This window comes from Argopecten irradians, chromosome 3 (genome assembly GCF_041381155.1).
Source record: "Argopecten irradians isolate NY chromosome 3, Ai_NY, whole genome shotgun sequence".
Taxonomy (NCBI): domain Eukaryota; kingdom Metazoa; phylum Mollusca; class Bivalvia; order Pectinida; family Pectinidae; genus Argopecten; species Argopecten irradians.
In genome coordinates, this window is record NC_091136.1 from 57,585,443 (window position 1) to 57,600,729 (window position 15,287).

Consider the following 15,287-nt stretch of genomic DNA (forward strand, 5'->3'; position numbering starts at 1 on the left):
GCCTCCAAGGAAGAAACGAGCGCCGTGATTGGTCAGAATTTACGTCATCGACCAGTGACGGGACTGTTTTGAAAATTTTTGCCACCAGATGGCAGCAGTAGTAAAGCACCGTAAAAGCGGCGGAATCTGTCAAAGCTAATAAGAAGTGTAATGGATTTGATTTATATAGTAAAACCATAGCCCAAGGCCTCATAAAATGCTTTCAGTAACATTCTGACATAGTTTTAAATACTACAAAACACGGAATGTGAAAGTGCAGATCAAGCGTTTCAGTGACTTTGCAGTTCGTTTTTTTTCTATTTACCGGCCGATCACTATCGTTATGAAGTTTTGTCTGCGATTACGTACGGAAGGTGTTTTTAGTGACCTGTCACGCTTTATTAATTAGCTCGCGTCAGGTGTCAAAAGTAAGATCACAGCTAAGTTAGCGATGGACCATCATGAAATTGTTGTATAATGTCATATTTGTTTAAAGTTATAAATCCTTGGTTTACAATAAAATATACCGTTCGAACATAACATATAAGAAGTGTATCAATCACTAGATGCATATATTTCAGAAAGACTCATGTATACATTTGTCTTGTATATATGTTTCTGCTTACATATATATGTATTTTTATAACAAAAAATACAAAATTGATTACAAATGGCATGTCGAGAAAGAACAATGCAAATATAATGCACATCGTCAGAATTTTGATATTAGATTTCGGATATCCCATTCTTTGTGAATTTTGGTCAATATCGATCATTATATAATACCAATAATGATAATCTATATGACCAATAAATGTACTGTTGAAGATTGTTAAAATAACGCATATCGTCATACACGTACATGCAGCTTTAAAAAGAAGAGAGACTCGTTACAGCTATAAATGAATTATGTATTTTAAATTCATTTTTTTTAAGATTTTTTACTCCCCTCCCAATTTATGTCTATGATATCTACGTGAATTGAACTATGAAATACATTTAAGACATTTTCTTTTCGTCATGCTGATTCTCGAAATCCATAGGCCTAGTGAATTTTTATTTATACAGAAACATATTCAAATGGATAATCATATGACCATCATTTTTCGAATTCGTCTCTTTATAGATCACATTATGAAAATTGAATATTCCCCAGGTTTGATAATTTAGTAAGCGGTTAAAACAGAGATAAGATCTCTAGTTAAAAGTTTTTACATAAGGTACACGTGGCTTATACCAGAAACATATATAACTAATACATGTTTCCGCTTATCTGCTTAAGTATTTAGCCTGATTTCAGTTGCAATATTTCCTTTTTTATATATAATTAAATCGTCATCATAACTATATACCGTATATGTATTTGTAAAAATCTCGTAACCCCATTTCAGGAATACTCCCACTACCAAAGATCTCACTGCCGTTGTCCTCGTGACGTCACATCCGCTTATTCCCCAAATTAGCGTGAGCGGCTGATTCCCTGATTAGCAGGCGATATACAGGTAAAAATCGAGCACTTCGGAGGGCGGTATATAGGTACTGAAGCGGTCGATTTTGATGCGGTTTTCAACATTCTTGTCAGGAGATCAAACAGAATAACATATCTAAATATCAATTTCCGTTCCGTGTACACTTTAACATCGATGTTATCTCTGTTAGCCTGTTAGAGAAATAAATATTGATATTATTGCATTTTTGAGTCAACAGTCAGCAAAATAACGTCCGGTAAAAAAAAGGGTTGACCAGACTCATGTTTTGAGAGTATGTAACATGTAGACAACAAAGATATCACCGTTAGTAGCTACAATGTACTGTTTTAGAGGATAATTTTACACTAATTAGTTACCGTCAGACGTATGCCGTATTGTCTAAGGCAAACGTTGATGGGTTCGTTATATATTGTACCATTTAGCAAACTCGTCCCAAATAGCCGTGTTATTGTGGCACCGGACATTATGCTCGCGGTGATTTGATTCCACGATTGATGATTGAAATTTGCTGTGGTCAGTTTTTGCAGTTTCTAATCACCTATATCGGCGGCATACTGGAAATGCAATTAGAGCAGTGGTTTATATATATTAGTGACCTAACAGGAAAAGTGTTAAAATCAGTTTTCCGCTAAAATAGTACTTTGACAGTATTTTCGGATAAAATGACAATGAGTGAAGAACTGCTTGGGATCCATTTCAGCAGAAGCAAGTCGCTCAGGATTCTACCTATCGCTAATAACTGACCCTTGTTGAATCCAACATGCTCTCTAAGCACAATTAAATACTAGATATCAAATAAATTGCTAAGGCCAGTACTTTGTACTTGTTTCCTACTTAAAAAATGGTGATTGGAAATCAAATCAGACGTTAATGACTCTCAATAGTCTTGTAAATTGTAGAACAAATGGGTAATTTCCTGTAAGGACCGTAGTTTTGAAAAAAGAGGTAAAATCAACAGTGAAAGAGTAGAAAATTTTCATTTTTTGACTGATTATAATTTAATAAATATCGTTATAAGTATCGTATCGTGAGACAAGTATCGCGATACCCATCAGTATTGTTGGGCAAGCGTATCACCACAGTTTTTATACAGTTCATACTATATGTTATTTAACAGAACGTCAAACTCATGTGGTATAACTTACCCAGTTCATGCATTCCCCGTATAATTTACCCAATACATGCATGCACTTACCGTATAATTTACCCAATACATGCATGCACTTACCGTATAATTTACCCAGTACATGCACTCCCCGTATAATTTACCCAATACATGCATGCACTTACCGTATAATTTACCCAGTGCATGCACTTACCGTATAATTTACCCAATACATGCATGCACTTACCGTATACTTTACCAAATACATGCACGCACTTAAAGTATACTTTACCCAGTATATTCACTTACCGTATTATTTATGATTTATACAGCACATTCACTTACCGTATAATTTATGATTTACCCATCACATTCACTTACCGTATAATTTATGATTTACCCAGCACATTCACTTACCGTATAATTTATGATTTACCCAGCATATTCACTTACCGTATTATTTATGATTTACCCAGCACATTCACTTACCGTATTATTTATGATTTACCCAGCATATTCACTTACCGTATTATTTATGATTTACCCATCACATTCACTTACCTTATAATTTATGATTTACCCAGCATATTCACTTACCGTATTATTTATGATTTACCCAGCATATTCACTTACCGTATTATTTATGATTTACCCATCACATTCACTTACCTTATTATTTATGATTTACCCATCACATTCACTTACCTTATAATTTATGATTTACCCAGCATATTCACTTACCGTATTATTTATGATTTACCCAGCATATTCACTTACCGTATTATTTATGATTTACCCAGCACATTCACTTACCGTATTATTTATGATTTACCCAGCATATTCACTTACCGTATTATTTATGATTTACCCATCACATTCACTTACCTTATAATTTATGATTTACCCAGCATATTCACTTACCGTATTATTTATGATTTACCCAGCATATTCACTTACCTTATAATTTATGATTTACCCAGCACATTCACTTACCGTATAATTTATGATTTACCCAGCACATTCACTTACCGTATTATTTATGATTTACCCAGCACATTCACTTACCGTATAATTTATGATTTACCCAGCACATTCACTTACCTTATAAATTATGATTTACCCAGCACATTCACTTACCGTATAATTTATGATTTACCCAGCACATTCACTTACCGTATAATTTCACTAATCCATCGTCTGTCTTCACCAACATTATAACGTAGCCAGTCAAATCCATTTCAAACAACTAACGTGGACATAACCAAACAACGCAATCCATCACGTAAAGGACTTGACCACTCTCGACACTACTGGTCAGTCGCTGGACCACGTGTGATGACCGGTACAGTGAATACGTATTATCCAGCAGTAGATGCCACATTATATAATATATAATGGCCCGATGATAGGTACCAGTCGTTGTAAAAGGAACCAGAAGTGACTTGGTAATAACCCATTAACTAGCGCCTATCTAAAGTAACCACATCTTCTGTATAATAACAGGACGTTTTTAACCTTAATCAACAGTTCCAATGGAGTAAAGGTGTAGTCGATCTCTCCTAACAGTTGATACGATTTGTGCCTGGCTTGTCAGTAATTGGGAGACGAATTGCAGGGACACGGTTGCTAAACTAGGTTTTCGTTAACACGGCGACATCATTCTCTGTAACAAACGTCACGTGTCCACATCAGTGTGTGTAGCGTCCTCAGAACACGCAGCTCGCACTACTGGGTTGTCACACATACGCCACTTCCTTGCCAAACTTTTTATCGTCTTTGCGCGTGCTGCGTTCTCAGATACAACCAGAACAACGAAATGCTCTCGTAGAAAATGGCAATAGCGTCACCTAACAGGTGCCAATTTCACCGGGAAATTCAGACACGTCATATCTCAACATCTACATCAACAGAGCTTTGTTTTACGCTAATTAATACATGCTTTAGTGATTATATTCTACAAGCGTCCATGTGTTTGTATATGGTATTAGACCGCCATATGTCAATAGTAATATCAATATATACGGCTCGCTACAGGGAATTCGTGTCTTTAATTATAGCCCAGCACGCCAAATCATCGCAGGCCAAAACCCCAATAAAGCTCTCATCTAATCCTACTGGGGCAGTATTTCCGATAATCTGCATACTTGACCACCTTCTTTTCGCTTCTTTGCTAAAATTGTTGTCACACCCGTACGTGAACGTGTACACACATTAGCGTGAATGTAGAGTTTGTGAGGCCTGGTACAGCATACGCACACCTACTGTACCTAAAGGTAGTTAGTGTGAGCAAACAAAAGGTGCGTACTTGTGCGACAGAACGTGGGTAGTCATCGATAAGCATTTGTACAAGTAGCTGTCGACAGTATTGGATATTTCGCGTAATTACGAGATAAATAGACGTTATTACGACTTTTAAAAGTCGTTAAAACGAGACAATAGACAATAGACAATGTTTATTAAACCAATCAAGGTCACACACGGGGCATTTACATACAAAACATTTATGATTACATAAAGTAGGCATCATACAGGACAACTTTTAAAGTGAAAACGCACTTATATGACTAGAAATTCATGACTAGATAACTATAAAGGTTATGTAATAGTAGATATACAACAAACAGTAGATAGATAGTTAAAATGTATACAATTTGACAGTTAGTGGCTGTGTCGCTTCAGCGAGAAAAAAGTCGTTATTACGAGTTTCAAAAGGCGTCATTAAGAGAAAATGAAGTCGTTATTACGATTTTCAGGAGACAAACGCCTGTGCATATACAGGGTTGGTCTGTTACACATTTGTATTCTTGTTTTGTAATATCAAAAACCCAGGCTGAGGAAGAAACCCGGAGTACGCTGAGAACAACACTACGATTAGCAACTGTCTGTCGCAGGAATTTGCGACCTACAGGAGGCAGACGGCTAGTATTCTAGGACACTTTAACTGCGACCTTCGTACCGAAGAGAACTAACTTAGAAACGTAATTGTGTGTGGAAACATGTGTGTTCTTTAATTGGAATATTGCTAAAAATGGAAATGGTGGCGATTGTTGGGAGTAAAAGGACGGCTCGGTGTGACTTCAGAGTTTCTCTCGCACAATGCCACGGTAAGTCTCGCCCTTATTCTGACACACTCCTTGGCTATTTGTTAGAAAAGGAAATTAAATCAACTGAGTTTGACCAAGTGTCGGTAACAAGGTTACCACTATGGTTGTGATAATCAATGATTCTTCCTGAGATAACGGGTTAAGGATTTAAATAGAGCAACACTAGGACAGCGTGGAGGACATACAGAATCGGTAACCTTGATGCCATTAGGACAGCGTGGAGGACATACAGAATCGGTAACCTTGATGCCCTTAGGACAGCGTGGAGGACATACAGAATCGGTAACCTTGATGCCCTTAGGACAGCGTGGAGGACATACAGAATCGGTAACCTTGATGCCCTTAGGACAGCGTGGAGGACATACAGAATCGGTAACCTTGATGCCCTTAGGACAGCGTGGAGGACATACAGAATCGGTAACCTTGATGCCCTTAGGACAGCGTGGAGGACATACAGAATCGGTAACCTTGATGCCCTTAGGACAGCGTGGAGGACATACAGAATCGGTAACCTTGATGCCCTTAGGACAGCGTGGTGGCCATACAGAATCGGTAACCTTGATGCCCTTAGGACAGCGTGGAGGACATACAGAATCGGTAACCCTGATGCCCTTAGGACAGCGTGGAGGACATACAGAATCGGTAACCTTGGTGCCCTTAGGACAGCGTGGTGGACATACAGAATCGGTAACCTTGGTGCCCTTAGGACAGCGTGGTGGCCATACAGAATCGGTAACCTTGGTGCCCTTAGGACAGCGTGGAGGACATACAGAATCGGTAACCTTCGTGCCCTTAGGACAGCGTGGAGGACATACAGAATCGGTAACCTTGGTGCCCTTAGGACAGCGTGGAGGACATACAGAATCGGTAACCTTGGTGCCCTTAGGACAGCGTGGAGGACATACAGAATTGGTAACCTTGGTGCCCTTAGGACAGCGTGGAGGACATACAGAATCGGTAACCTTGATGCCCTTAGGACAGCGTGGAGGACATACAGAATCGTTAACCTTGGTACCCTTAGGACAGCGTGGAGGACATACAGAATCGGTAACCTTGATGCCCTTAGGACAGCGTGGAGGACATACAGAATCGGTAACTTTGGTGCCCTTAGGACAGCGTGGTGGACATACAGAATCGGTAACCTTGGTGCCCTTAGGACAGTATGGAGGACATACAGAATCGGTAACCTTGGTGCCCTCACAAACAACGTCCTTATTTCCACAGCATGTTTCACAACTACATCATTCAGATGGGAGGGCTGGGAGTTCGACGATGTCTATGGCGGTGACAAAATGTGGTCTGTTTGCGTTAAAAGTTTTGAAAAGAAATTCGCGCAATTTCCCAGGAGAATGGTGCCGTTGATTTCTCTAAGAATTTCTGTAGTTATACTGACGGAATCCTTACAAAGCATGTTATTGTTCCCCGGGGGGAGGCCAAGGCTATTGCTTTTCCTAGCTTAAGCAAGTTATGGGTAATTAAAATGTTCTGTTAAATTGCTTCGGCAATGCGGAGATAACTCGTGTTAACCAGAACAAAGCACCTGCTGGTAAGGTAAAGCATATTAATTCCGAAAAATAAGAAGTATAAAATCAATCCACATTCATGCGTTAGCGGACACGACATTTATATTAATTTGGTGTTTAACAGGGATAATTTAGTCTAAAGACATTCCGATACTCCAGGAGTTCCGATCACTTACGATCTCTATACCTCTGGATTATCTCATAGTGAAATTGGAGGCAGCTCAGCGGAAAAAAAATTGACCAATCACAGGCCAGCAAAGGATTCTTTGAATACTACAAAGAGAACGACGCGTAACATCAAAGCCACACAGTCAATCACAGTGTACCGTTATACGGCTCTGTACACCAAAGGACTGAATTACCTGTTCTGTTTTGTTGCCTCCAGTTTTACTATGAGATAGTCCAGGAGCATCCTCGATACTCCAGGGGTTCCGATCACTTACAATTTCTACACCCCTGGACTATCTCATAGTAAAATTTGAGGCAGCTCAGTGGAAAACATTTGACCAATCACAGGCCAGCAAAGGCTTCCTTTGAAGACTACAGAGAGAGCGACGCCCAACTTCAAAGCCACCCAGTCGACCACAGTGTTCCGTTATACGGCTCTTTTGATGTACATCAAAGGACTGAATGACCAGTTCTGTTATATCCAGGGGACTTAGCGACTTAACCGAATGCGCCTCTGATTAGCTGCAACATTATAGCCAAAAAGACTTGTAGAGAGCAACCAACTAAATAATTTTACATAGACCACAGTGTTAGACTTTTTTAAAGTTTTGTACTGTATTATTAAAACAAATGAATATTAGTTAGCTATTGTGTTCTATAATTAAAGTATAGGTTCTCATATAACACTAAATAGAAAAAAAAGTTTGGGTCCTTCTGCTCAAACTCCAACCAGGGTAGCTTTATTGAAATCAGGCGCATTTTGCACTAAAAAATCCTGAAATTCTAATGCTTTTACCTATTCATTATCAAATTTGATATTTTGAACCTAAATCGCAATATGAATTTCCATATTCATATCCTGGTTATCTAGGAATAATTACCTGTCAGAAAACATTTTTACTTTTGAAATTCATAATTAGCCAGCCAATCAGCGGCCGGGTTAAAATTCTATCCTGGGCTCAAGGTCTTTTTTTATTTAGTTGGTTGATCCCTGTATACAGTTAATGGTGTTGGCCGAAAGGTATAGTAGGGCGGGTACGTTTATTCGTTCTAGTCCCTGATGAATACTTAGTAATATATTTATCTTTTAAGATGATCTAGCCTGAAATTTAATTTGAAAGGTATAGTAGGGCGGGTACGTTTATTCGTTCTAGTCCCTGATGAATACTTAGTAATATATTTATCTTTTAAGATGATCTAGCCTGAAATTTAATTTGAAAGGTATAGTAGGGCGGTACGTTTATTCGTTCTAGTCCCTGATGAATACTTAGTAATATATTTATCTTTTAAGATGATCTAGCCTGAAATTTAATTTTCTGTACAAAGAGGTTCAAGAGGCAGGGGAAGACATCCAAATTAATTAAGTTATTGTGTGCAAACGTTCACGCGCAAAAGTATTGCATTGGTACAAAATAGTAACTAGTATTGTGTTCACACGCTTTATATTTTTCACGTCTTTTCCAAGCCACTTTACCTAGGTGGGTTTCGGAGCAGAATAAACTTCAGTGGATTGTCGCTAATAAATGAATACAATCAGGAAATAATCCACGGGAGGCTTATTTTGAAATAACATACAGTTTTTAATGTTAGAAATAGGGTAATGGAAAAATGACTTTTTCGTGGAAAGAAAAGTACAGATAGCCATGAAATAATGATCCCTATTATGACTTGATACCGTGTGTTATGTTCTACAATCTCTATATCAGTGTCCGTTTACTCGCACTACATAATTACTGTTATAACGATGGTGAAAACTCTGTCGAAGACGTTAGCCGATAATATCAATATAAACGACCAGTTTTCCACATCTAGATAGCTGATGCATTATTCATACTGGATTGATCTGTTCAGCCATCCAATATAGGAAACTTACCACGGGGGAATAACGAGAACTGATCGTTATGGATATAAGACAATGCATTCACGTTATACAGGTAGCTAGAGGGGACTGCTTGCTTGCTTATATATGTTTACCTAAATGGGACGAAAGTTTAACATGCAATGACTTTGAAAGTAAATCGTACGTACTATTATATTACATATATGTATAGAGGTTCGTTATAACACTGAACGTCGGGTACCAAAGCTATTGTCGTGCACAGATTGGTCTTGTATAAGGTATCGCTATGTAATGCCACATCGTGCCCTCTTGTCAGATCACTGATGTCCAAAGAATCCTTCAACCTCTGCGATAAAACGTCGATATTCAACTCCATGATAAAGTAAAATCAAGCAAGTGTATAACATTGGCTCTTCATGCTAAGTGGGCAATTTGTATTGGTGATTACCCGACGTCGTAACGACTCTCGATAGTGTTATATTCCGGTGCCGCAATATTACTTTTCTTGAATAGACGATGATGGTTTCATCCGAAAAGGCTGCCCGTCACGTGTGACAGACAGGCCGAAATGTCAGTACTTTTATATCAATCTTCCTCTTTATCTCGTTCACTGGATAGAGCTGGCCGAGTTGTCCGTCCGTCCTGTTATAGTGCGTATCACGTCCACTATCTACTATTCGTAACGCTGGCCAAGTTGTCAGTCCTCTTACAGCAGCCAGGTTGTCCGTCATTCTCTAGTCGACTATTTGATGAAGCTGGTCGAGTTGTCAGTCCTGTTACAGCAGGCCAGGTTGTCTGCCCTTCTCTAGTCCACTATTTGACGAAGCTGATCGAGTTGTCAGTCCTGTTACAGCAGGTCAGGTTGTCCGTCATTATCCAGTCCACTATTTGATGAAGCTGGTCGAGTTGTCAGTCCTGTTACAGCAGGTCAGGTTGTCCGTCATTATCTAGTCCACTATTTGATGAAGCTGATCGAGTTGTCAGTCTTGTTACAGCAGGTCAGGTTGTCCGTCATTATCCAGTCCACTATTTGATGAAGCTGATCGAGTTGTCAGTCCTGTTACAGCAGATCAGGTTGTCCGTCATTATCTAGTCCACTATTTGATGAAGCTGATCGAGTTGTCAGTCCTGTTACAGCAGATCAGGTTGTCCGTCATTATCTAGTCCACTATTTGATGAAGCTGATCGAGTTGTCAGTCCTGTTACAGCAGGTCAGGTTGTCCGTCATTATCCAGTCCACTATTTGATGAAGCTGGTCGAGTTGTCAGTCCTGTTACAGCAGGTCAGGTTGTCCGTCATTATCCAGTCCACTATTTGATGAAGCTGGTCGAGTTGTCAGTCTTGTTACAGCAGGTCAGGTTGTCCGTCATTATCCAGTCCACTATTTGATGAAGCTGGTCGAGTTGTCAGTCCTGTTACAGCAGGTCAGGTTGTCCGTCATTATCTAGTCCACTATTTGATGAAGCTGGTCAAGTTGTCAGTCCTGATACAGCAGGTCAGGTTGTCAGTCATTATCTAGTCCACTATTTGATGAAGCTGGTCAAGTTGTCAGTCCTGTTACAGCAGGTCAGGTTGTCCGTCATTATCCAGTCCACTATTTGATGAAGCTGGTCGAGTTGTCAGTCTTGTTACAGCAGGTCAGGTTGTCCGTCATTATCCAGTCCACTATTTGATGAAGCTGGTCGAGTTGTCAGTCTTGTTACAGCAGGTCAGGTTGTCCGTCATTATCCAGTCCACTATTTGATGAAGCTGGTCGAGTTGTCAGTCCTGTTACAGCAGGTCAGGTTGTCCGTCATTATCCAGTCCACTATTTGATGAAGCTGGTCGAGTTGTCAGTCCTGTTACAGCAGGTCAGGTTGTCCGTAATTATCTAGTCCACTATTTGATGAAGCTGGTTAAGTTGTCAGTCTTGTTACAGCAGGTCAAGCTGCCCAGTCATATCTCGTACACTATTGATTTGTCAGTCCTGTTACAGTAGGCCAAACTGTCCTGTCATATCTTGTCCACCATTAAGTTGTCAGTCCTGTTACAGTAGGCCAAACTGTCCTGTCATATCTTGTCCACCATTAAGTTGTCAGTCCTGTTACAGCAGGCCAAACCGTCCAGTCATATCTCGACCATTATTGAGTTGTCAGTCCTGTTACTTCAGGCCAAGCTGTCCAGTCATATCTCGTCCACTATGGAGTTGTCAGTTCTGTTACAGCAGGCCAAGTTGTCCAATCATATCTCGTCCACTATGGAGTTGTCAGTCCTGTTACAGCAGGCCAAACTGACCAGTCATATCTCGTCCACCATTGAGTTGTCAGTCATGTTACAGCAGGCCAGGTTGTCCAGTCACACCTCGGCCACTATTGAGTTGTCAATCCTGTTAGTCCACATCTTACCATTAATTACAGCTGACCGAGGTACAAGTTCTTTCGCACACTAGATAATTATTTAATCTTGATTAAAACTAAGGCTAGAAATTGTCCTATATAGTATTTTAAAAATCACAAACGCTAGTGCAACAAAATTTCAAGATGAATACGCCATTAGTAATCGATAATACAGTATGCGTATATAAAAATAAATAGCATGATGTAGATGTTTCTGGAAATACCTCTCTCTCTCGGGAGTTGTCTAGAGCAACACGATATAATCCCTGTCGGGGATTCGCACTAGCAATATAACTGTTAATCGTCAAGAAATTAACAAATTCACAATGCTTCAAAAGCCATAAAATGTTAAGCATGGTACAGAAATGGTTTTAAATTCCATTAATACTACCTTGATTATGACGTTATCTGCAGCTTGATAAAATAATACACACTGAAATCAATTATAACTACAAACAGCGAGAAGAGATCTCTAGTCGACTTGTAAGGTATAAATGCCACCTTAGGCTTCCGTCGGGTTAACTGTACCCTAATAACAATAATTCCGCTGATGCGTCCTTTAAAGCTATGCTATCTGGCGCCACTCTGATTAACACGTCTTTAAGTCAGTAAAAAGACACGTTTTAGCTTAGACTGTTGCTGTCATTACATCAGACCTGGGGTTGTAAATGTAATAAGTATGTATAGTCTTTGTCACCGCTAGATAGGGTAATCAGAACAGTGCTAGGACTTCCTATTGCACGTGTATTTATCCCACGGGTGTTACAGAACATATAATCAAACTGAAATATTGAAATCAAGATAGATCTTTAAAGCCATACTTAAGCCATGTCAATTTTTTAGTTCAGTTCTTTATTATTTTGAACCATTCAGTGGTATGAAATCGTTGAAAACACCCATCCACTCTCCATATACCGTTGTCGGCTGATATACGTACCTAAACCTTATAGCCTACACTGTCAACTTTTGAGTGTTAAGTTACACCAAACAAGAGGCCCGGAGGGCCTGTATCGCTCACCTGGTTTGTAATGTCATGTTCTGAATACAGGTTCATTGTTTCTTTTCTGAAGGAATTTGAATATTTACCTCTTATTTCCCTATTGGGCCCCGCCCCTCCTGCCCCCGGGGGTTCAGAGCCAAAATTTATACAAGTTCTGTTCCCCTTCCTCCAAGGATGTTTGTGGCCAAATTTGGTTACAATCCATGTAGACCTCTAGGACAAGTAGCGATTTATAGGATTTACCTTTATTTCCCCTATTGGCCCCGCCCCTCCTGCCCCCGGGGGGGTCAGAGCCAAAATTTATACAACTTCTGTTTCCCTTCCTCCAAGGATGTTTGTGGCCAAATTTGGTTACAATCCATGTAGAACTCTAGGACAACTAACGATTTATAGGATTTACCTCTATTTCCCCTATTGGGCCCCGCCCCTCCTGCCCCTGGGGGATCAGAGCCAAAATTTATACAAGTTCTGTTCCCCTTCCTCCAAGGATGTTTGTGGCCAAATTTGGTTACAATCCATGTAGATCTCTAGGACAAGTAGCGATTTATAGGATTTACTTCTATTTCCCCTATTGGGCCCCGCCCCTCCTGCCCCCGGGGGTTCAGAGCCAAAATTTATACAAATTCTGTTCCCCTTCCCCCAAGGATGTTTGTGGCCAAATTTGGTTACAATCCATGTAGAACTCTAGGACAAGTAGCGATATATAGGATTTACCTCTATTTTCCCTATTGGGCCCCGCCCCTCCTGCCCCCGGGGGGTCAGAGCCAAAATTTATACAAGTTCTGTTTCCCTCCCCTCAAGGATGTTTATGGCCAAATTAGGTCATAATCCATGCAGAACTCTTCGGGCCAGGTGAGCTTAAAAGGTGGCACCACAGCTGCCTCCTTTTTTGGTGCAACGTTACACCAAATTTTTAGGTAACACCACTGGTGTAAAGTTACACAACTGGTGTTAGGTTACACCAAAAAAGGAGGCAGCTATGGTGCCACCTTTTTTGGTGTAACCTTAATCCTAAAAATTTGGTGTAACATTAAACCAAAAAAGGAGGCACCTGTGGTGCCACCTTTTTTGGTGTAAACTTAATCAAGGATAGGTGTAACCTTCATCAAAAATAGGTGTAACCTTTTTCCTAAATTGGTGTAACTTTCATCCAAAAAAGGTGTAGCCTCATCCAGAATCGGTGTAACCTCATCCCAAATTGGTGTAACTTTCATCCCAAATTGGTGTAACCTTCATCCAAAAACGGTGTAACCTTCATCGAAAGTAAGTGTAACATTCATCCCAAATTGGTGTAACCTTCATGCAGGATAGGTGTAACTTTCATCCCAAATTGGTGTAACCTTCATCCAAAATAGGTGTAACCTTCATCCCAGATTGGTGTAACCTTCATCCAAAATTGATGTAATCTTAATTCAAAATAGGTGTAACGTTCATCCAAAATTGGTGTAACCTTCATCCAGGTTCGGTGTAACCTTCATCCCAAATTGGTGTAACCTTCATCCAATATCGGTGTAACCTTCTTTCCAAATTGATGTAATCTTCATCCATGATCGGTGTAACCTTCTTCCCACATTGGTGTAACCTTCATCCAAGATAAAATTTACCACTTAGTAATTTAATGTAACAAATTTAAGGGACTAACTTTATATAATTATATATGTTAAAATTAAAGAGTCTATAAATCTCTATTCAGGGTATACGTATTACTATGAAACAACAAAAGAGTTAAATTCATTTATATCATTATGTCGTTGCAAAATTGTAGGTATGAAATACATTGTATATTCCTGTTTGTCAAGTGTATATATGGTTCCAAAATTGTTGTTATTTATTGATTGTGTAGATTAAAAAAAAAATATGTAAATTCATTAGAGAGTCATAGTGAATGTACCAGCATTAGATTAATTTGTTCATTATGGAAACATTTACGTGTACTGTACATTTATATTTTTATACATTCTAACACATGTACAAATGAGAATGAGTTTGTATAGTATACAGTTAACGGTTTTCATGTTTATACATCTAATTGCTGTATATGTATTAAACATCAAAACCTAAATTACTGTTTTTGTCTGTGACCATAATACAGTACGCAAGCGATTCTAAATACTATATTTTTAAGTAATTTTTCATTTTTTAAAACTCCTCTCCAGAAATCTTTTGCAACCATAAAAACTTCAAAGTTGACAACAAAAAACTACTTATCTAACGCTTATTTTGAAATAATGTACATGTTCTTCCGTTGCAATATGTGTGAGTTGTGAACGATTACATCAAAACAACGTTTGATGACGCCGCGCCATTTCCTTCTTTGTCTATATAGTAAAATTACATGTCTACATACACTTAAGATCGATTTATCGATAAATATGGCACGGAATATATTTTAGATAATATATGTATATAAGATGCAAAAAATGTCCTTAGTCTGTACATAAAATCTTGTTACGATTGAATGTAAAATTACTTTAGTAATAACAATTAAAAATATGTAAAATTACTAATAATATATAGAAAAAAGTTCACTTGCGTATTTTATTAAATTATTATGGCCACTGACTGTACGTTGTACGTAACATGTACATTAATATTGTACGTGGGGAGATAAATTGTACATGTAGATACATTTTAAAAAAGGGTTCTAATTACTTACGCAACACATGTACAAGTTCAACAACCAGACTTGATAAAGCCTTTAGT

At 38.9% G+C, this 15,287-nt stretch overlaps 1 protein-coding gene across 1 annotated transcript; it reads right to left on the minus strand.

Moving 5' to 3' along the window:
- Window positions 1-5,791: 5,791 nt before the first annotated feature.
- LOC138319753 (keratin-associated protein 10-5-like) lies at window positions 5,792-9,940 on the minus strand. Its single transcript, XM_069262886.1, has 2 exons — window positions 9,788-9,940; window positions 5,792-6,889 (listed from the first exon to the last, which is right to left on the minus strand). The coding sequence occupies exons 1-2, from the start codon at window positions 9,938-9,940 to the stop codon at window positions 5,792-5,794; spliced, it is 1,251 nt and encodes a 416-aa protein (XP_069118987.1).
- Window positions 9,941-15,287: the final 5,347 nt, after the last annotated feature.